Raw genomic sequence first — 22,512 nt, forward strand, 5'->3', positions numbered from 1 at the left:
GGACAAAGAAATTGGACAGGTGTAATACCACCCTAAACAACAATGTTACATTGGCGCCCAACATTTGGCAGTTATGACAAAACATAGACTAGGAATCCTCTAGACTGAGTTTAGAGCAATTATTTCATGAAACCGATGCTGCCAAAAATACGGGGGTGCGGGGGACGAGGTGAGCGAATCCCGTGCCGTGATTGGTCCGTTCAAAGACACGGACCAATCACGGCACGGGATTGACTCGAAGATGGAGTAAAACTACCGTATAAAGCTTTGGATTCCTCCGAAAACGGTGCCGTCATATAGCGGCCGCAAAAGACGGCCGTCTTTACGGTGGCGACATGTGGAAAGTACCACGGCGTCATAACACACCGTCATCCACCAAGGTCGAAGCGGCAAATTTGAAAAATGTAGGCGCGATGGGATAACGTCCCATAGAAAATTTGAATTTCGCGCCTTTTCCTACTGACAAGATTTGCTCGATCATCTATAATTTAGTTGGAGGATGAAATATCATCAGAAGAGGAAAATAATCGTAGTACGGAATCATTTATTCAAATCTCGTGTCATTTATTCAAAATGGCGTCACCGTTATCTAATGAAACGTTCACGAAACTATCGACACCGTCATGACGGCCGTCATCTTACGCTACGTTGACAATCAACGTAACGTAACGCCGTCTAGGAAACCGCGCCATCTTGTTTACATAGACAACGTTCTAGTGACGTCAGTCAACGCTATATGGCGGCCGTAATATGACGGCACCGTTTTCGGAGGAATCCAAAGCTTCAGTGGCAGAGGGGGTAGCGTTACTATGCTCAGTCTAGAGGATGTCTTGTCTGTGTAACAAAAGGTCAACGTACTGAATTCTTCACGACCGGTGGCCGTACTTTACATGTACATACCTTTGTACGAAGGGCTTGTAACTCAGCACTTACACTACTAGTCCGGCGCACGATTCACTATCTCCCCTTTAACCTCCTTTTCCTTATGTTTATCTTTCTTCTCATCTCTCCTATGCTCCTTCTCTTTCCTGCGCTCTTTAGACTTGTCCCGACGCTCGGACTTATGATGGCTCGACTTGTGTCGACTTGATGAGGAGTGTCTCCTATGATGGTCGTGTTTGTGTTCTTTATGCTTGTCGTCTTTTCTGTGTTTGTCATCTGACCGCTCTACTTTAGCGGTTCCATCGGTCCGTTCCATTCTGTAAGGTAAAGATAGTTTTTTTTTCAAGTAGGCATATTATGATTCTGATTTCCGAGGGTATCCCAATATGGGGCCGGCAAGAAACTCGGCGAGACACATCTTATAATAGGGGGTGTTACTGCAATGTTCTGCCGCCAGAGTGCAGCACTTAGGGCATGCTCCCGGGAATTCCCGGTTCTCAAATTCCCGGGAATTTTATAGTGTCGAAAGAACCGGTACTGAAGACCCGGTACCGGTACTTCCCGGTTCTCATCAGTATGCGTATTTATTCCCATTTCAATAGTAGTTGTCTTAGTACTTTAGCCCCGGACATTAAATAACATCTTAATAATGGTGCTATGAAACGGGGGACCCAAAAATAACCCGACAAACTAACCTAGTAAAGTGGTAATTTGTAAAAATTCACCAAGTTTTCTATTTCAACTTTGTTTTTATCAGAAACATCGTTCAGTACTCTTATGCCGGTTACATAAAGGACTAATGATATTAGCTATGTATGTTTGTGTCATATGTCCCAATGGAGCCTTAACGCTACTAAAATTTATCTATTATATTCGTATATTCTTCTTCTAGGTTTGGTTTTATATGAAAATATTCCGTTCTCGGGTTGAATTTTTAACTCCTGTATCCCGTCAATCCCGTGCCGTCATAGTGCTGAGTGCATTGACTACGGCAGTGTTGCTCGTACACCTTTAAGCATAGGCGCAGGCAAAGTGTGCCGGTTAATTTTGTAAAATATGTGGGAACGCTAAAAGTGCTTTTTTATATAAAATAAGTCGTTTATTAATAGTTATGAAATTGTTGATATGAAAATAAGTAATTCATAAAGATTGTACGCCAACACAAACAATTTCTTAAAAAGAATCATAAGATGCCTTGAGAACCGGGAAGAACCGGGAATCCCGGTTCCGGCCATGTTCAGAACCAGGAAATAAAATTCTTGGTACCGGGACCGGTACTGCATGCCCTAGCAGCACTAGCGCCTATCGTAAACCATAGAGTAATATACATACTGTGCCTTAACCTGTTTTTTGGTAAGTTTTCACAGACAATAATATATGGCATTGATGCATCAAGGCGGTTTGTTTACAAAGGGCCTACCGGGAAACGCGAAAATCTAAATTTAGTTATCTGCCTCTTATTTCTTCTTCCTCGCGTTATCCTGCCACGGCTCATGGGAGCCTGAGGTCCGCTTGACAACTAATCCCAAGAATTGACGTAGGCTCTAGTTTTTACGAAAGCGACTGCCATCTGACCTTCCAACCCAGAGGGGAAACTAGGCCTTATTGGGATTAGTCCGGTTTCCTCACGATGTTTTCCTTCACCGCAAAGTAACTAGTAAATATCAAATGATATTTCGTACACGGGTTCCGAAAAACTCATTGGTACGAGCCGGGGTTTGAACCCGCGACCTCCGGATTGCAAGTCGCACGCTCTTACCGCTAGGCCACCAGCGCTTCTGTCCGGTCAGCCAAGAGACAATAGTAACAGTTTGTTAGAAGACATTGTACAGCACCTTCTTCTGACACGCTTGGTCGACCTCAATGGAAAGGGTTTATAAGTATCACAAAAAAGCGTGTTTGGTGAATTTAAATGTCTAAAAATCAGGTTTTAAAGAGTGACCCAGGAGAACGTAACCATGGCAACGAGTGACAAGAAAAAGTTAATACACCCATCTGCCTCTTTATCGCTTGAATATGCAAGAGTGATAGAGGTAAACCCTCAGATTGTGATGGATTAGTTAAAAAAACCGGCCAAGTGCGAGTCGGACTCGCGCACGGAGGGTTCCGCACCATCAACAAAAAATAGAGCAAAACAAGCAAAAAAACGGTCACCCATCCAAGTACTGACCCCGCCCGACGTTGCTTAACTTCGGTCAAAATTCACGTTTGTTGTATGGGAGCCCCACATAAATCTTTATTTTATTCTGTTTTTAGTATTTGTTGTTATAGCGACAACAGAAATACATCATCTGTGAAAATTTCAACTGTCTAGCTATCACGGTTCGTGAGATACAGCCTGGTGACAGACGGACGGACGGACGGACAGCGGAGTCTTAGTAATAGGGTCCCGTTTTTACCCTTTGGGTACGGAACCCTAAAAATCAGGTTTTAAAGAGTGACCCAGGGGAACGTAACCATGGCAACGAGTGACAAGAAAAAGTTAATTCACCCATCTGCCTCTTTATCGCTTGAATATGCAAGAGTGCCAAGAGTGATAAAGGTAAACCCTCAGATTGTGATGGATTGTGGTAGGCGCATTAGTTAAAAAAAAAACATAAAAGGGATGATGACACATGTTGAATTTCATAACAAAATCTAGTAAAATAGATAGCAAACGAGCAATTTATCACCATAATGTGGATATTAAAATAAAATATTGAAAAATTACAAAATTACAGGAGGAGTTTCAAAATTTAAGTTTTTTTTAACTTCCAAAAACGATAAAAGTAAGGGTACCATTCGATTCCTTACATTTCATACAAAAAAATATGGTATAGCAACTATATACATAAACGCAATATTTCACCGACAAAAACGCAATTTTCTTGTTTTGTCCATACTACAAGATGGGCGATGACGTCACGGCCTCTGTCCGTTTTGTATAGGGCGTTTCGCGAGTGAAGTGCGACTGTCGGACTTTGACTACAATTTCTGACTTTTGTGTTACTTTAATGCAGTGGGTCCCATATAGACATTTGATCCTAAAAACAAACCCGATCGATTGATACCATAAAAAAAAATAGTCATGTAGCCTATTTACCTGTCTCTCTCCTTCTCTCTAGATTCTTTTTTCTCCTTCTTCTCTTCTGTTTTTTCGGTCTTGGTTTGAGTTTCTGTGCTTTTTCTGTTCTCCGCTATCTTCAAGGCTGGTTGCTCCTGAAACTTGGCGCTGAGCGCTCGCATCTCGATGACGCCCGCTTTGTGCTTGGTTGTTGACGATTGCTTGGGTTCTGAAAGGAAAAATGTAAATTAGCACTACTAATAATAATACTACTAGTAATATTGTATTACTTTTGGCAGGTTTTGGCAGGCGTGGCTCACTCCACGATTTCGTCGCGTCGCAAAACGTACTTACAAGTACATTCGTCCCACACCAATTTTGGTGGCTAGCCATAGGCACAGGGCGGACACGCCATACATCAAAAAAAAACCGGCCAAGTGCGAGTCGGACTCGCGCACGGAGGGTTCCGCACCATCAACAAAAAATAGAGCAAAACAAGCAAAAAAACCGTCACCCATCCAAGTACTGACCCCGCCCGACGTTGCTTAACTTCGGTCAAAAATCACGTTTGTTGTATGGGAGCCCCACTTAAATCTTTATTTTATTCTGTTTTTAGTATTTGTTGTTATAGCGGCAACAGAGATACATCATCTGTGAAAATTTCAACTGTCTAGCTATCACGGTTCGTGAGATACAGCCTGGTGACAGACGGACGGACGGACAGCGGAGTTTTAGTAATAGGGTCCCGTTTTTACCCTTCGGGTACGGAACCCTAAAAAGATAAAACATTAAAGATATTGGATTGAATTAAGCTTAGAATAAATTTAAAAGTGGAAAAATTACTGTCTTGGGTGAGACGGTCCCCTTGACCCATAATATGGTGGAAAGATTTGCTGGCTATGGATGAGGTCTTGGTGGCTCAGATGGCAGAGCGCTGGAGTATCGATCCAGAGGCCGTGAGTTCAAGTCTCACCCAAGACAGTAATTTTTCCACTTTTAAATTTATTCTAAGCTTAATAGCATCGTTCGCAGACGTTTCTGCTTGTTTAAAATTAAAATTTGAATTGAATTGATAAAGGTGTTGTGTTACCAGTCTGTATGGGCGGCGCCTCGGCCGGGGAGGAAGCCTCGGAGGCCGGGTAGTACTGCTTCAGCCGCAGGTGCCACGCTGCAACACACCACATTATTACATTCAAGTTTTTCGAGACTTTTTCGAGATAGAGTCTGTTCGGAAAGTGAAGAGTCGTGAAATGTATCGGGCCCCATCTAGGGAATGCAAATCGGTTATTTTTTGTATGGAAATAACCGCGGTTTCGGTTAATAACCGATTGTTTCCATACAAAAAATAACCGAAAATAACCGATTTGCATTCCCTAGCCCCATCACAGACAAGACATCCTCTAGATTGAGCATAGTAACGCTACCCCCTCTGCCACTTATACGGTAGTTTTACTCCATCTTCGAGTCAATCCCGTGCCGTGATTGGTCCGTGTCTTGGAACGGACCAATCACGGCACGGGATTCGCTCACCTCGTCCCCCCGCACCCCCGTATTTTTGGCAACATCGGTTTAATGAAATAATTGCTCTAAACTCAGTCTAGAGGATTCCTAGTCTATGGGCCCCATACATTCCACGACTCTTCCCTTTCCGCACAGACTCTAAAATACAAATAAATAAATATTTATCATTCAATATCGCCGCTTTAAAGACCATCCTACATGCTAACATGAAAAAATGTGTATCAAATACACAAAGTACCCTAGAGGATAAAATGCACCTTTGCACACTGATTTTAATAGTAGTTTGTGTTACAAGGGATCAAAATGATATATTTCCGTCAAGGACGTACATTGAATCCTGAATGAAGCGATGGATTCTAAAATAGAATCCTGAGCGTAATGAGGGATTCAAGTGTTAACGCCCGAGACGAAATAATTTTGATACCGTCTGACACATACTGCTTTTCACATCAACTATGAGGAAAATAAAAAAATCTTAGTGTTGACACAATCTGATGCTTACACAGATTATTTAAGCGAAAAAAATAAAGTGCAATAAAATTTAAAAATAGTGTGCTTGAACAGAAAAGTGTTACTTTGATCCCTCCTAGCAGGGAGGAAAAGTGCCACTTTGATCCCTCCTAGCAGGGAAGAAAAAGCTCTTTTCCGAATAGGTGGTGTGAAATAGTTATTTTCGATACAAGTGCGAAAAAGAGGAAATTCGAAACGAGTGGCGATAAATTAAAACACGACCGAAGGGAGTGTTTTAAATCGACACGAGTTGCGAATTACTTATTCGCACGTGTATCGAACAACGTTTTACAGTACATATGGCACTTTAAAGTTTCGACATACGCACGAAAAGTGCTATTTTACGCACTAGTGCGGAAAAGTAGCCCCATATGTACTGTAAAGAGTATTTACACTCACCAACAGAGGTTACGGCTGAGACGGTCCGGAACTGATGGATGATGTTACGCGGCAGAAAGTAAATGTCATCGTCACAGAGCGGCAGGCGAGAGTAGCGGACACCCTCTCGCCGTAGTTGGTTCAGCTTCGCTTCCTCTAGCCTGTCAAATAAGATAAGATAAGATAATATTTATTCATTTAAAACTTATCCTAATTTGATTGATACAATGGTAATTATCCAATTTATGCTTAAATACTAGTACATTCATAGATTCAACTTAAAATAAGTAAAGGTCATGTTAAGAACTATAAATACCGGACAAATGTGTATTAACTGTCGCTAATGGAAATTTGATAACAATACCTAAACTAAGTAAACATTTACTTGTGTCTTAGGTATGCACTTTTTGTAGGTCAATGTGTAAGTGGGGAAGTGCTTACCAACAAAAAGATTATTTACATAATAATAACAATAACTAATATACTATGACTATCTTCTACTCTTTAGAACACTAAGTGGTGGCATAGGTACTTAACAATTTTTTTTTGTACAATGTAAAATAAACAATAACCCCCTTAAGACGAAACAGGAGCTGAGATTGAAATATTTTAGGTAAACATACCCGTCTCGCTAATGGAAGCGGCTCCTAAAACTAGTGCGATAAGGACAAGGCGAAAAATCCTGCGTAAAAATCTCAAAAATCGAGGTTTCGTACTCGACTGTTTCCGCCTTCAAAACTTAACCAATCGTAGCCAAATTTGGAAATCTAAATGATTATGAAATTATCTGTGTCGGACCGTTTTGCTTTTTTGGCTAGTTGATATCAGTTTTTAATAACACGCCTCTCATTGCGGCATAGTCAATTAGGCCATTTTGGCCATTTTTGAAAGGCTCTAGCGCCTTAAAAAAAAACAAAAATATCAAAAAAAGCAAAACGGTCCGACACAGATATTGACAATATTAATCTGTGTTGAAAAAATCATTGCTCTAGCTTCAAAACCCACAGAGGAAACAGTCGAGTACGTTTGTATGGAGAAATGACCACTCCTGTTGCCTCTTAATCATAGAACGTAGGATCCTATAGAAGTGGTCTACGCGTGCCTCCGTGAGGGACAAAACATACGCAATGCGACACTATGATTGGTCGAATTTTTTTGTTGCCCACCACAATCCATACTAATTTACGATGAGGAATAAGAAAAATGTGAGACTGTGACAAGGACAAACAATAATAGCGCTTTCGCTGCTACTCCTACTTCTTTCAGTAGGAAAGTTTGATATTTGATTGATGGTTTGATATTTTACATTTAATATTTGCTTCGGGTTTGTGTGGTGAAAAATTTTGTGATTCACTCGGGCTCGGGGGCAAATTTTGTTTATCCCTCGTGCTTTGAAACCCTCGCAACGCTCAAGATTCCATTTTTAGAACCACTCGCTACGCACGTGGTTCAATTTTGGAATCTTTCGCTTGCTCGGGTATCAATATTAGCACGAGCGGTTAAACAACCACTTTGCCCCCGTGTAAAACAAATAACTATTAAATATAATCAAATACCCCAATGTACACACAGCTGCAAACGTGTATAATGGCATGGACTTTTGCAGATGTGTGTGCATTAAAAATACTTGCTCTTAGGGACCAGGTGTTGACCACAATTTGATGAACCACATGTGGGTAGTTCCGCAAAATGGTTACATTCAACAATCCCTATCTATACTCTATACTATAGATACAATAGACGATATGAACCTGGAAAATAAGAACCCCGTCAAGCGGGCATTGCTCCGCGATCCGGGGCTATATATCATCTTTCTGCAATTGGTATAGTTTGTAGCTTTCTAGTAGACCCCGAAGGCTTATCCTATTGTCTATTGTTCAGTAAAACCGCACGTGCTACTTACCTGCAAAAAAGGGTCCTAATTATTCTATTTGGCACCTGAGCGCGGGCTAGTCCAACGCTCAAAAAACCAGTGTAGGTGCGCTCTCCGATAACGCGCCTTTGTTACGCATCTCGATGACACATTTTAGACTGGTTCTGTAGCGTTCGACTCGCCGGCACTCAGTAACCGAAGTACCGATTTTTTATGCAGGTGGTTGTGGCACGTGGCACGAGCGGTTTTTCTTAACAATAGACAATAGGATTAGCCTTCGGGGTCTATTAGAAAGCTACAAACTATACTTCCTCAAGTGGATTGCTCCATAATTTTGAACGTCCTAACATGCTTTTCTGTAAGAACATATAAGTTTATATTGTTATTAAGCCGCGTCTCCATTACGCGCGGCGGCCGCGCGAGCAATGTTCGACCGCGGCAAACCTGTATTTTGGCTCGCGAGCCAAGTTCGGCGCCATCTTGAACTATAGCGCGGCGGCACAGACAATCCAACCTCTAGCTAGACATAGCATAGTCGCGCTACCCCCTCTGCCATACATACGGTAGCGTTACTCCATCTTCGAGTCAATCCCGTGCCGTGATTGGTCCGTGTCTTTGAACGGACCAATCACGGCACGGGATTCGCTCACCTCGTCCCCCCCGCACCCCCGTATTTTTGGCAGCATCGGTTTCATGAAAGAATTGGCCTAAGCTCAGTCTAGAGGTTGGATTGTCAGTGGTACTCGGGAACCATGGACGTACGTCGTCGTGCAGCTGCCGCTTTTATAATTATTTATCATATTATTCACAAGAAACCTAAACGGAAATTTCAATGGTGGATGAAAAAGATGTTTATGAATAGAATACTACATGGTGGTGTGAGACTTATGGAAGACATGAGATATGAAGTTGATGTTACATTACAAAATTTCCCAAGAATGACATCGGAAAATTACGAACTTTTAAAAGCATTAATTCCATGCATCACTTCTTAATCTGTTGCGATAATCACTACATATACTATTCCGTAGAAACTGTTTAGTTCCGTATAATTTAATTATTGTACGACACTTTTCATTATCCTTGTCTGCTGCCGCGCGAGCCAACTGAAATATGTACACATCCGTCCCAACTGCGCGCGAATATTCCTTTGCCGCGCGCAGAAACAGCGACAATGAATGGTTCGTATCGAGCCGCGTTCGAGCGAGCGAATGATCGAGTTGGCTCGCGAGCCAGCTCGGTATCGATTGCGCGCGGCTGCCGCGCGAGCCAAAAAGTTCAAAAGTTCAAAATCTTATTTGCTAAAATGCACGTACATAATGGATGTTACACAGGGTGCAGGTATCAGCGCATTTAGCCCGAAGGCATGCAAAGCCAATAATTATATTAAGTATAAGACATATTTACATAATCATATTTACACAATCATATTTACAAGACATATTTACAGTTATATAAAAATTACTTAAAATTGAAATTAAAATTAATACATGTCAAACTAAAACTAAAACAAAAATATGGCTATGTCTATGATCATGCATGGTTGAGTTATTTGTGGTCAATTTAAAAACTAGCAAGTATAACGTTAACGGAATATCAATTGTTAAGAAATAATTTATTTAAAGAGGAATGAAATTGTTAACAATAAATAAAAATAAAATAAAATGTCAAAAATAAATGTTGAATGTGTCAAATATTTTTCCTTTTTTTATACAGTCATTGCTTAATACCTATTAAAGAATTCAGTCATTGAGTGTTCGATATTCGATAGCTTGCCGCGCAATATGGAGACGGGGCTTTAGATAGTACAGTACTCACCACGTGACGCACTGCGAGATAGTACAGTACTCACCACGTGACGCACTGCGAGATAGTACAGTACTCACCACGTGACGCACTGCGAGATAGTACAGTACTCACCACGTGACGCACTGCGAGATAGTACAGTACTCACCACGTGACGCACTGCGAGATAGTACAGTACTCACCACGTGACGCACTGCGAGATAGGCGGCTCGTACAGGTCCAGTTGGAGCAGTTGCACGAGCTTGTTGAAGTCGGCCGCGTGAAAGGCGACCACGTCTTTTGTGATGCGGCCGCGGCCCGCGTCCCCCCCGCAGCTGATGGCTTTCAACACCCCTGTCAAATAAACACGTAAAATTATCATTTTGGATTTAAAATGAAGTTAGGTTTGGAAGCAATCTATGCATCTATACATCTTAGAAGTAGTAGTAGTCAGGGATCGGAACCGGTTTTTTGCAAAAACTTAGAAATAACCATATTTTTCGAATTATTTTATACTCGAAATGTAGGACTCAGTTGTGTTTTTAGGTTCCGACTTCGTATTATTCGATTGCCCAATTAGAAATGAAGTAATTAGCAAAGAACGAAAAAATACCGTTTCCGTTCCCATACAAAAAATACCGGTATCCGATCCCTGGTAGTAGTAGTAATCACTTTATTGTACACAACACAGGTTTACATAATGTTTACAGAAATAAAGGTACAAAGGCGAACTTATCCCTGTAAGGGATCTCTTCCAGCTAACCTTCGAGTAGATGAGGGGAGAATTCAAATTAGATAGACAAACTTACGGAATGTACAGTAACACTTTAAAAGTAAACTAACCTAAATGTCCAAAAGTAAATAAAATACATAAATATTATTATAAAATAAAATAAGCAATTAATTAATTTAGCAATAAGTATGTCAATAGATATGCCGAAAATGGAATTTGCTATTAACCCCTCGTATGGTTTAGACACGGATCCGTGCGTGCCGTGCGTGGGAATTTAAATCTATTGTTGTAAATGTCATGGTCACTTTTTTCAATTATCAAATCTGACAGGCCGCATACGACGGGTTAAAGTTGTCACTGCTGAACGGATGGAAAATAATCATTGCAATGAAAAATACATCTTTTAATTCTTCATTATTGTGAAATTTGAAACCCAAGGAGCCATGAAATACATCAAGGTGTTAGGTGTTAAGATGACACGCATAAACAAAGCTTACAAAGCTATGCTATTTAAACCGTCGAGCCAAGAGGTATGTAGGGAACAATATCCTGGTCACGGCACCAAATTGTAACATGTTCTTTGTATAAATAATTAGGAAAAACAAATTAGATGGTTTTAAATAAGAAAACTCGAAAACCAACTTCTCGTTTGTATTATTATTCAGCGATATAAAATCCAAATTCGTTATAACCTATTAAAGATTTTCGGTGAAGAACTGCGAATTAATTAATTATTGCTCAACCACGCTAAAGGCAACGCGTTCGCATCTTTATTTATTTTATTTATATTCGCATAAAAAAAGATTCGCATCCACCTGTAGGTTCAACGGTGCGTCAAGCGTCCAAGGGATTTGAAAAGCGTGCACTGAGGCCGCTCGCAGAAGTTTGGTCCGAGACGCACGCCCCGCAAGAAAATCCACTTAAGTTTGCTACCACTTAACTACTCGAGGGCCACGTAGCACACTCGCGTGCACGCTTGGTGGCCTTGGTGCTGAGGCGTTAGGAATCATACGCATTTGCGGTTGCAAACATGGCGGCGTCCGTAAAGTTGCCGTCATTAGAACTTGCGAACTATGTAAACAAACAATGTAACTTTGTTTTGTGACTGTTTCTCCTTGAATTTTCACACTATCCCATCAAACACAATTCAAACTATACACATATACACTATTGAAACGGTCCGTTACGTAAAATACATAAATATATAACTGTATCTTGGATATTTAATTAAAAGTTTAAAATGGTTTCATAAGTTAGGTTATTAGGACCTGATGGAATGACGTTTTTGTTTCTTTTAAATTCTACAATTGTCTATGATGGATAGTATTGTGACTAAAGTTTGTTATATAAACCCGTTACGGCCGTTACACACTACTCAACTCACGCTCTGTACCTACCGCCGCGGTTGTAAAATACATCAATACATCATTCTTAAGTACCAATTTGTCTTCTGATCGTGATTAAACAAATTAAAAATAAGTAACTACTTGTTTTTTAATTTTGGTATTTTATTACTCGATATGGTTTGACATTAGTAAAGTAGTAAGTAAGAGTCTTGCCCATCACTAGCAAATTCATAATTCAGAGACAATTTCAATATGGCGGTTTGTTTACATAGTTCGCAAGTTCTAATGACGGCGAGTTTAACCCTTAAATGCATAGTGATGCATTTATACACACAACATAAACATCAAATGTTATGCATTATTAAACAAATTTTATTTGTTCTTGTATATTATTTCAATAGTAAAACTAATAAATTTTCCGAATTATTACAAAAATTTACGCAGTATTTTAATTTATAAAAGTTACATTTGTTTATAGACGAAATGTCGGAAAACTTGGAAAAACCTGGAAGTTGATGATTTTTAGTATGTGATTTTGGGCAGATTTTTCGGGGTTTGTAATTATTTTATATTTACAAATTTTATCATAGGAACATCACAAATAGTGTACCTTTCTGTTGGCAGTTAAGATTTTTCCTATACCCCTTACCAATAGCTATATATTTCCAAAAATATGATTTAGACTATGCAACTTTTAACACTGATTTCCCAGTGAAAATCGATGATATAATTTTTTTTACTATTTTTCCTAGAAACGGCAAACAATTATGTGATATATATATTAATTTCGGGCAAAACGAAAAAATCATGTATTTAAGGGTTAAGAGCCCTAAGGTATAACAATAGGTACTGTACTGACCGACGGCGGCGGTGGTGATGCGGTCGAGGCCGTGGCCCACGTGGTCGGCGTGCGCGCGCGTGCGGTCCTCGAACAGGAACTCGCGCGCCTCGCTGTAGCGCGGCAGGTACTGTATAACAATAGGCACTGAACTGACCGACGGCGGCGGTGGTGATGCGGTCGAGGCCGTGGCCCACGTGGTCGGCGTGCGCGCGCGTGCGGTCCTCGAACAGGAACTCGCGCGCCTCGCTGTAGCGCGGCAGGTACTGTATAACAATAGGCACTGAACTGACCGACGGCGGCGGTGGTGATGCGGTCGAGGCCGTGGCCCACGTGGTCGGCGTGCGCGCGCGTGCGGTCCTCGAACAGGAACTCGCGCGCCTCGCTGTAGCGCGGCAGGTACTGTATAACAATAGGCACTGAACTGACCGACGGCGGCGGTGGTGATGCGGTCGAGGCCGTGGCCCACGTGGTCGGCGTGCGCGCGCGTGCGGTCCTCGAACAGGAACTCGCGCGCCTCGCTGTAGCGCGGCAGGTACTGTATAACAATAGGCACTGAACTGACCGACGGCGGCGGTGGTGATGCGGTCGAGGCCGTGGCCCACGTGGTCGGCGTGCGCGCGCGTGCGGTCCTCGAACAGGAACTCGCGCGCCTCGCTGTAGCGCGGCAGGTACTGTATAACAATAGGCACTGAACTGACCGACGGCGGCGGTGGTGATGCGGTCGAGGCCGTGGCCCACGTGGTCGGCGTGCGCGCGCGTGCGGTCCTCGAACAGGAACTCGCGCGCCTCGCTGTAGCGCGGCAGGTACTGTATAACAATAGGCACTGAACTGACCGACGGCGGCGGTGGTGATGCGGTCGAGGCCGTGGCCCACGTGGTCGGCGTGCGCGCGCGTGCGGTCCTCGAACAGGAACTCGCGCGCCTCGCTGTAGCGCGGCAGGTACTGTATAACAATAGGCACTGAACTGACCGACGGCGGCGGTGGTGATGCGGTCGAGGCCGTGGCCCACGTGGTCGGCGTGCGCGCGCGTGCGGTCCTCGAACAGGAACTCGCGCGCCTCGCTGTAGCGCGGCAGGTACTGTATAACAATAGGCACTGAACTGACCGACGGCGGCGGTGGTGATGCGGTCGAGGCCGTGGCCCACGTGGTCGGCGTGCGCGCGCGTGCGGTCCTCGAACAGGAACTCGCGCGCCTCGCTGTAGCGCGGCAGGTACTGTATAACAATAGGCACTGAACTGACCGACGGCGGCGGTGGTGATGCGGTCGAGGCCGTGGCCCACGTGGTCGGCGTGCGCGCGCGTGCGGTCCTCGAACAGGAACTCGCGCGCCTCGCTGTAGCGCGGCAGGTACTGTATAACAATAGGCACTGAACTGACCGACGGCGGCGGTGGTGATGCGGTCGAGGCCGTGGCCCACGTGGTCGGCGTGCGCGCGCGTGCGGTCCTCGAACAGGAACTCGCGCGCCTCGCTGTAGCGCGGCAGGTACTGTATAACAATAGGCACTGAACTGACCGACGGCGGCGGTGGTGATGCGGTCGAGGCCGTGGCCCACGTGGTCGGCGTGCGCGCGCGTGCGGTCCTCGAACAGGAACTCGCGCGCCTCGCTGTAGCGCGGCAGGTACTGTATAACAATAGGCACTGAACTGACCGACGGCGGCGGTGGTGATGCGGTCGAGGCCGTGGCCCACGTGGTCGGCGTGCGCGCGCGTGCGGTCCTCGAACAGGAACTCGCGCGCCTCGCTGTAGCGCGGCAGGTACTGTATAACAATAGGCACTGAACTGACCGACGGCGGCGGTGGTGATGCGGTCGAGGCCGTGGCCCACGTGGTCGGCGTGCGCGCGCGTGCGGTCCTCGAACAGGAACTCGCGCGCCTCGCTGTAGCGCGGCAGGTACTGTATAACAATAGGCACTGAACTGACCGACGGCGGCGGTGGTGATGCGGTCGAGGCCGTGGCCCACGTGGTCGGCGTGCGCGCGCGTGCGGTCCTCGAACAGGAACTCGCGCGCCTCGCTGTAGCGCGGCAGGTACTGTATAACAATAGGCACTGAACTGACCGACGGCGGCGGTGGTGATGCGGTCGAGGCCGTGGCCCACGTGGTCGGCGTGCGCGCGCGTGCGGTCCTCGAACAGGAACTCGCGCGCCTCGCTGTAGCGCGGCAGGTACTGTATAACAATAGGCACTGAACTGACCGACGGCGGCGGTGGTGATGCGGTCGAGGCCGTGGCCCACGTGGTCGGCGTGCGCGCGCGTGCGGTCCTCGAACAGGAACTCGCGCGCCTCGCTGTAGCGCGGCAGGTACTGTATAACAATAGGCACTGAACTGACCGACGGCGGCGGTGGTGATGCGGTCGAGGCCGTGGCCCACGTGGTCGGCGTGCGCGCGCGTGCGGTCCTCGAACAGGAACTCGCGCGCCTCGCTGTAGCGCGGCAGGTACTGCAGGTTGCGCAGCTCGTTGATGCCCGCCCTACTTGCACAATAGTACATTATTGTCACAGTACACTAAGAACAGTAGTGAATCTAAGGCCGCTCGGCAAGTTATTTACCTACTCTTGCGTTGGCGCTTAGGGTTGTCACTTTTATTTTTAGTTAAATATTATTTGCGTATTATGAATAGCACTAGGTTTCTATTTATATAATATAATGAAATGTTTTCTCAATTCATAAATCAGGTATAAATTAAGGCCGGTAAAAGCAGGCAAATGCAGTCGCGGTACGGCCCACACTGCCGCCACCGTATTCCCCCGTATATTATGCGAATGTGTGCGTGGCAGCGCGTGCGTACACGGCGCCCGGCGCGCACGCACACATTCAAGCCGGCAGCAGCACATTTCTATGAAGATTCACTACTGTTCTTGTACTGTGTTATTGTCGAGGTTCGGAAGTAGCTACTTGCTGGCTAAGAATTCGTTTTAAACTGACCACCTTGGGAGTCCGTTTAATTGAATCCGAAGCCAGCAAGTAACCTTCCAGCCGAGTCATATATAGGGCTTTTCTCAAAAATGGTGCAAGAAATAAAAATATTTTACAAAAGCAACGTTCTAATTATCACAGAATAAAGTAAAACCATTGAAAATATTTGCTTTGCCGCCTTTAAAAAAAAAAAAGAAGTGTATTTTTCTGCTGAAAATACGCCAACCTATTTGAGACACCTAAATAGTCGCGGTACCAACATTATAATAATAAGTGCTGATCATCTGTTTGGCTGTTTACCTAATGGGCCTATGCCTGCAAAGTTTTAAAAAGTTTGGAACTCGTTAAATAATGGAATTTGTATGCAACATTGCAGTCCCGAAATCGAGACTGCAATGTTTTTAACTTTTTAATTTTTTGAATGACCATAAACTACGCACTTCGGGACCTATTTTTTAACCGGCAACGTCGACTTTGCCGTCCATTTTTGAGAAAAGTTATTTACATCTCGTGCGCTTTTGAGTCCCTTACTACGCTCAAGATTCTAAATTATAGTAGTATAGAATCATGAGCGTAGTAAGGGACTCAAAATAAGCACTCGAAGAAATATCAAACTTTGATCTCTTGTTGTACAAATAACTATTTTTAAACACTTTACAGAGCGGGACAGGAATATAATTGTGCGCGTGCGATAGAGATAGGAAATGGAATCGAAATCGAAATACTTCGTGCATAACGTCCTTTCGTCGAGCCGATTGTTGGAAAAACAAGCAAAAATCGTCTAAAATAGATGACGTAATTTATGAACAGTCCCTAATAAAGTTTACGAATGTTAACGTTAAGAGCCAACAGGAGCTGAGATTCAAATATTTTAGGTAAATATACCCGTCTCGCTAACGGAAGCAGCTCCTAAAACTACTGCGATAAGGACAAGGCGAAAAATCCTGCGTAAAAATCTCAAATATCGAGGTTTCGTACTCGACTGTTTCCTCCTCCAAAACTTAACCAATCGTAACCAAATTTGGAAATCTAAATGATTATGAAATTATCTGTGTCGGACCGTTTTGATTTTTTGGCTAATTAATATCAGTTTTGAATACCACGCCTCTCATTGCGGCATAGTCAATTAGGCCATTTTGGCCATTTTTGAAGGGCTCTAGCGCCTTAAAAAACAAAAATATCAAAAAAAACAAAACGGTCCGACACAGATATTGACAATATTAATCTGTGTTAAAAAAAACATTGCTCTAGCTTCAAAACCACGGAGGAAACAGTCGAGTACGTTTGTATGGAGAAATGACCACTCCTGTTGGCTCTTAACAGTGTGGGCGATGGGACCAAAGTAATCATAAACTGTAGTTACCGTCGTTTCTTGATAGGGCTCTTGCCGAGCTCGGCCGTGGGCACGAGTTGCTCGCCGGGCCGGATCCACAGTATGGGGCCGTCGTTAGATTCCTGGGGCTCCATTTCTATTGCAGACATCGGACCCCACGGCATTGTCTAAACAAAACGATTATTTCAAATATCAAATATGAAGTACCTAGGGTGTATAATTATTATGGCGATAGGACACTTAAGAAACGGTTACCCTATTTACTGAATACTTTGCCCGCAGACATAGTAAAAGAACCCAAAAAAAGTTGATTAAAAAAGAGTCTTAAAATGTATCTCTTGAATACACTATAGGGGAATGTGTTGCCCTGTGTTGATTCATGACATTACCTAGTATTATAACTCCCAATGTAAGCCTATTACTTATAACATAAATTTATTTAAGTATAGAATAATGCGACTCCACAGTCAAACAAATGTAGTTTTGTGGAGCTTTGTCCTTAACAAAAAAGTTGTAACTTTTGTGTAATAAATAACTAAAATAAAAAATAAATAAATAAATAACAGTGATCGGGGATTTCTATGCCACTTGGGGTGAATGACCTCAATCATTATGCTAGTATGGATATGCCGCGGGATTCCGGGATTCGTGTGCGATATAGGAGAGTGTTTTGGCATGTTACTGTTAATCAATTAATTATGCATTGCATATATTATTAATATTAATAATTGAAAATTTGATTACAGATCAATTGAATATATCAATAAAACCACTAAGCTCGCATTACCTTATCAGTTTTGCATTGCCTTTCAACGACCGAGTCGAGACCCATGTTTTTTTACAGTCCTTTATTTTATAAACGAATTACCAACACCGAAATAGCGTTTACTTTTCGAACAGTTTTGTTCCTATCGCGGGCCAAGTGGCGTATCCATATTACCATTTCGACTTGATATCCCGCGGTGTGGCATAGAAATCCCCGATCACTGAATATCAAATATCAACATTTATTTAGCAAATAGAGCAAAAAAAACACATCAATAATTACATACAGCAAAAAAAAACACATCAATAATTATAAAATACAACTAAGCCGTAAATATCCTTGGAGGATATAATCAAACGGAGACGCCATGTCTGTAATTTTCTGTACAAAACAGTCTGCCGATTTTTGCGGGGGAGGGGAACGTCAAATGTATGCGTAACGTAAAAATAGCCATGTCAGATAAACGTCAGTCCATACATTGTGTATGACCGTTGGCCGCCTATTTTCGACAGAGGGGAAAGCCTGTTAATGGCTACTCCGTTTAGTTGTATCCTCCAAGTAAATATCAAATCAAACTAACATAGAGATGTATAAAGCCTCTAAATGTCGAATTACAAAAAACGCAATAACAATAGTATTGAAAAAAAAAACACAAAGATACAAAAACTGTAATCTAAAATTATTTAGAGATGTATTCATTACTACTTCGTCTGCGTGGAGTTAGTAATTTGGGTAGCTTATTTTTAACCAATCTGCTTTTTAAAGATTCCCCATACAAACTTCCACCCCGCTTTTCACCCCCTTAAGGGAGATTTTTGGGATAAAAACTACCCTATGTCCTTCCCCGGGACTCAAACTATCTCCATACCAAATTTCAACTAAATCGGTTCAGCGGTTATTGATTGCCCATACAAATTTCCACCCCCCTTTTCACCTCCTTAAGGGGGGAGTTCTGAGATAAAAAGTATCCTATGTCCTTCCCCGGGACTCAAACTATTTTCATACCAAATTTCAACTAAATTGGTTCAGCGGTTTAAGCGTGAAGAGGTAACAGACAGACAGACACACTTTCGCATTTAGGCATTTATAATATTAGTATGGATGTCAAATCTTACTAAAACATTTTCATGTAATTAGATAATTACTATTAACAAACACAACAACAGACAAATGCAATTTTGCAAAACTAAAAAAGGTTACGACATCGGGCCCCACGGCATTGTCTGAACAAAACGATTATTTCATTATGTCAAAACTTACTAAAACATTTTCATGTAATGGGAAGTATATTAACAAACAAAAACCTTACAAGACAAATGCAATTTTGCAAAACTTGAAAAAATATTTACATTCATCACATTGTAATACTCCAATTTATAAGTCCACATTGTGATTAAACGACCATTTTAAGGCCTTGCTTGCCATAAGCTGGCTAGACTATCTCAAATTCTAAGAAATGAGTGTTAAAACTAGGGAAGAAGCGCTGGTGGCCTAGCGGTAAGAGCGTGCGACTTGCAATCCGGAGGTCGCGGGTTCAAACCCCGGCTCGTACCAATGAGTTTTTCGGAACTTATGTACAAAATATAATTTGATATTTAGCAGTCGCTTTTCGGTGAAGGAAAACATCGTGGGAAAATCGGACTAATCCCAACAAGGCCTAGTTTACCCTCTGGGTTGGAAGGTCGCTTTCGTAAAAACTAGTGCCTACGCCAATTCCTGGGATTAATTGCCAAGCGGACCCCAGGCTCCCATGAGCCGTGGCCAAAATGCCGGAACAACGCGAAGAAGAGTGTTAAAACTAGGGTACAAAGCAAATCGTCCAAGGGGCCTAGTCTTTCAAAGATAGCATACACCAGAGAATTCGGGGAGGGTTTCACCGGGGCCGGGTGGTCTAGTGGTCAGGACGTTAGTCGCGTAAGCTGAAGACGCCAGTTCGATTCCGGGCTCGGGCACCGGTGCACTTGGTCACTTTATCTTTGAGTTTTGTACAATGTATGTTTCATTCAATTATTTAATGATCCTGGTCACGGCACCAAAATGTAACGCACCAATTTGTCTTGTTCCATGCACTGACTTAATATAAAAGAAATAGACACACAAAGCAGAACAAAAACGTCAAGAAATGTGGATCCCAATGACGTTTCGCACCATTTGCATTGATGATAAAAACGCTTACGTAAATTTTGAGTCAAGATAAATGTTTCGCACAGAAAAGAGCTTAATGTCGTAAGCATTAAGTGTCAAATTTGCAAACATAAGTACCAACACTGTTAAAAAATTTAGTCCGATGGCACTAAACGTAACGTATTTACGTCAAACAACGTCAAACGAGAATAATGAACGAATGGAGTCACTTTGGTACACTTTAATATGTATTACTGTACAGGAAAACCAATTGAAGTAATAAATAAATTCAAACAAATTAAATTTTTAATTCGTAAGTATACGTCTTTAAATACTAATTTCCTTGAAATAAATTCTACTTATTAAATAACTGTGTATTTAAGATCTACATTTACTCATAGCACGGGTGCACGGGGACATTTAGATACTGATTGGATTTTTTTTTATGAAGTCTACCTATACTTTATAAAAAAATCCGGTGGTTGTCACTGTGTTCCAACAGGTTTAGCATTTACAGTTAGTCGATATAAGCCCTTATTGGTAGTGTATATGTCGGAAACAGGGAAATGGGCCGAACACACAAGTGCCGTTTTGCCTTGTTTAAAACTGCATCACCCCTATCTCTTGCTATAATTAAATAGCAGTCCACTTTGCACGTCGCATAGGTTTTCTTGGAAATCTTGAATTTAAACATAATATTATTTCTTATGAATTCCATATAAAAATATAAAAAAAATTTACCTCACATCGACTCATTAGATTTTTGTTCCTTGACATCCCTTCTTTGGTACTAACAAATTAATTTATTCAAAACCATAAAATTACCACCAGATTACATAAATTATGTAATGCTATCCAAAGAACTAACCGAAAGAAATACATTCCATCCTTTTTCCTTGTTTTATCATTGTTATTTTTACATATTTTAACGGCACATTTCGTAATTGTTGACAACTTCACATTTGAGCGTTTCAAACAAGACTAAACGAAAAAGTAATGCATGATCTGTTTTGACATCACTTTTGTGGGGCCATTTTTGGCGGCTGATTGGGTATCCAGTTCTTTATACTATATCAATGGTTCCATGTCTTTTAATATAAAGGTAACGAAAATAATTTAGTTTGCATAGAGGCTAACACATAAATGATCACCACATCAGAAGTATATGGAGCAGTCATGCTGCCGCAAATCTCTAGGTATACTTTGTCAAAGGACTGTCTTATTTCAAACAGAGAGAATCGTTCTATCCTTATCTTACACTAAGAAAAGGATGAGTATAGTTTTCCTGGTTCTTCCTGACTGACCATTGGTTCGAGACATGACATTAGGAGTATATCCTCTTGCCGCCCATACGTCAAACCTTGCCAAGCAAAATGAAACTTTATTTTGTCAACACAAAGTTCAAATTAGAATGGAACAGGAGATCTTTTTATAGGTCTCTGGGCGGTTAGAGGTTAAAACTTACCAGATGAAGAAAAGGGTTGGCGGCCAGCATTCGCAACATGTCCGGAAAGTATCCGCCCACTTCTTCATGCACCGTGCCAACCAGTGAGATCTGGTGCAGCGGGCCGCAGCGAAACGTACCCGCCAAGTACGATTGTTGCACCTGACATACAAAATACGGGTTAATGGAAAATTAAATTGCAAAGCTATAGTTCTAATAACAAAATTTCCGTGAGACACGGACATATTAAATACATTACAAACGGGTCATCACGTATTCGGGTCTGTCACCGACGGAAGCTCCTGGCCCCTATTTCACCACGGTGACAGGTGCGACAATTGTCGACGTCACTGTTACTGACGTCACAGGCCTCCATGGGCTTCGGTAGCCGCTTACCATCGGACGGGCGGTGTGCTTGTTTGCCACCAACATATTAATAAAAAAAAAACTCCATTATATCGCCAATAAATAAGTACATATTGTGCGAAGCTAATGACAATTGTCACAAGAAGCACGACAATTGTCACGAAATTCCGACACAGAACTCATTACCTATCAAGAATTACCGAAAGTTCTATTAAATCGTGTGACAATTGTCATCATCAACATAAACTTCGAAAGAGAAATACCTGTTTTTGCCGATATAATAAAGTTTTTTTTAATAATACAATGACGGTGGCAAACAGGAATACGGCCCGCCCGATGGTAAGCAATAACCGTAGCCCATGGATGCCTGTGACGTCAGCAACAGTGACATTTGTCGAATTGTCGCACCTGTCGCCGTGGTGAAATAGGGGCCTGATACGGAGTGAAACATGTCGAGCGTTTTCGACTTAAAATAAGTGACGCGTTTTTAATATATTTAATAGTTCGCCCACAAATCAGAACTATTTAGCATAGACGTAATTTATGAACTCGTTCAGTCTAATTAGTATTTACTGTGATGAAACTAACTATATATTAAGCAATTACATAACATGTTTTGTAAGGTAATTTGAAGTATTTAGCTATTAAGGT

General features: G+C 42.4%; 1 protein-coding gene and 1 non-coding gene across 2 annotated transcripts in view; one reads left to right on the plus strand and one right to left on the minus strand.

Annotated features, from left to right (window-relative positions):
* Nucleotides 1-867: 867 nt before the first annotated feature.
* Nucleotides 868-22,512, minus strand: part of LOC134658351 (lysine-specific demethylase RSBN1L) — a 34,436-nt gene continuing 12,791 nt past the window's right edge. Inside the window, exons 6-13 of the mRNA XM_063513980.1 lie at nucleotides 21,517-21,657; nucleotides 17,192-17,328; nucleotides 15,243-15,382; nucleotides 10,196-10,346; nucleotides 6,356-6,495; nucleotides 5,016-5,093; nucleotides 3,965-4,154; nucleotides 868-1,199 (exon numbers count right to left, since the gene is read on the minus strand). Coding sequence (XP_063370050.1) covers nucleotides 938-1,199; nucleotides 3,965-4,154; nucleotides 5,016-5,093; nucleotides 6,356-6,495; nucleotides 10,196-10,346; nucleotides 15,243-15,382; nucleotides 17,192-17,328; nucleotides 21,517-21,657 — 1,239 coding nt within the window. The 3' untranslated portion in view covers nucleotides 868-937. The remainder of the gene's footprint in view (nucleotides 1,200-3,964; nucleotides 4,155-5,015; nucleotides 5,094-6,355; nucleotides 6,496-10,195; nucleotides 10,347-15,242; nucleotides 15,383-17,191; nucleotides 17,329-21,516; nucleotides 21,658-22,512) is intronic.
* Nucleotides 4,834-4,906, plus strand: Trnad-auc (transfer RNA aspartic acid (anticodon AUC)). The gene has a single exon. It is a non-coding gene; the product is annotated as a tRNA-Asp (tRNA).

The sequence above is a fragment of the Cydia amplana genome, chromosome 22, assembly GCF_948474715.1.
Source record: "Cydia amplana chromosome 22, ilCydAmpl1.1, whole genome shotgun sequence".
Classification (NCBI taxonomy): Eukaryota; Metazoa; Arthropoda; class Insecta; order Lepidoptera; family Tortricidae; genus Cydia; species Cydia amplana.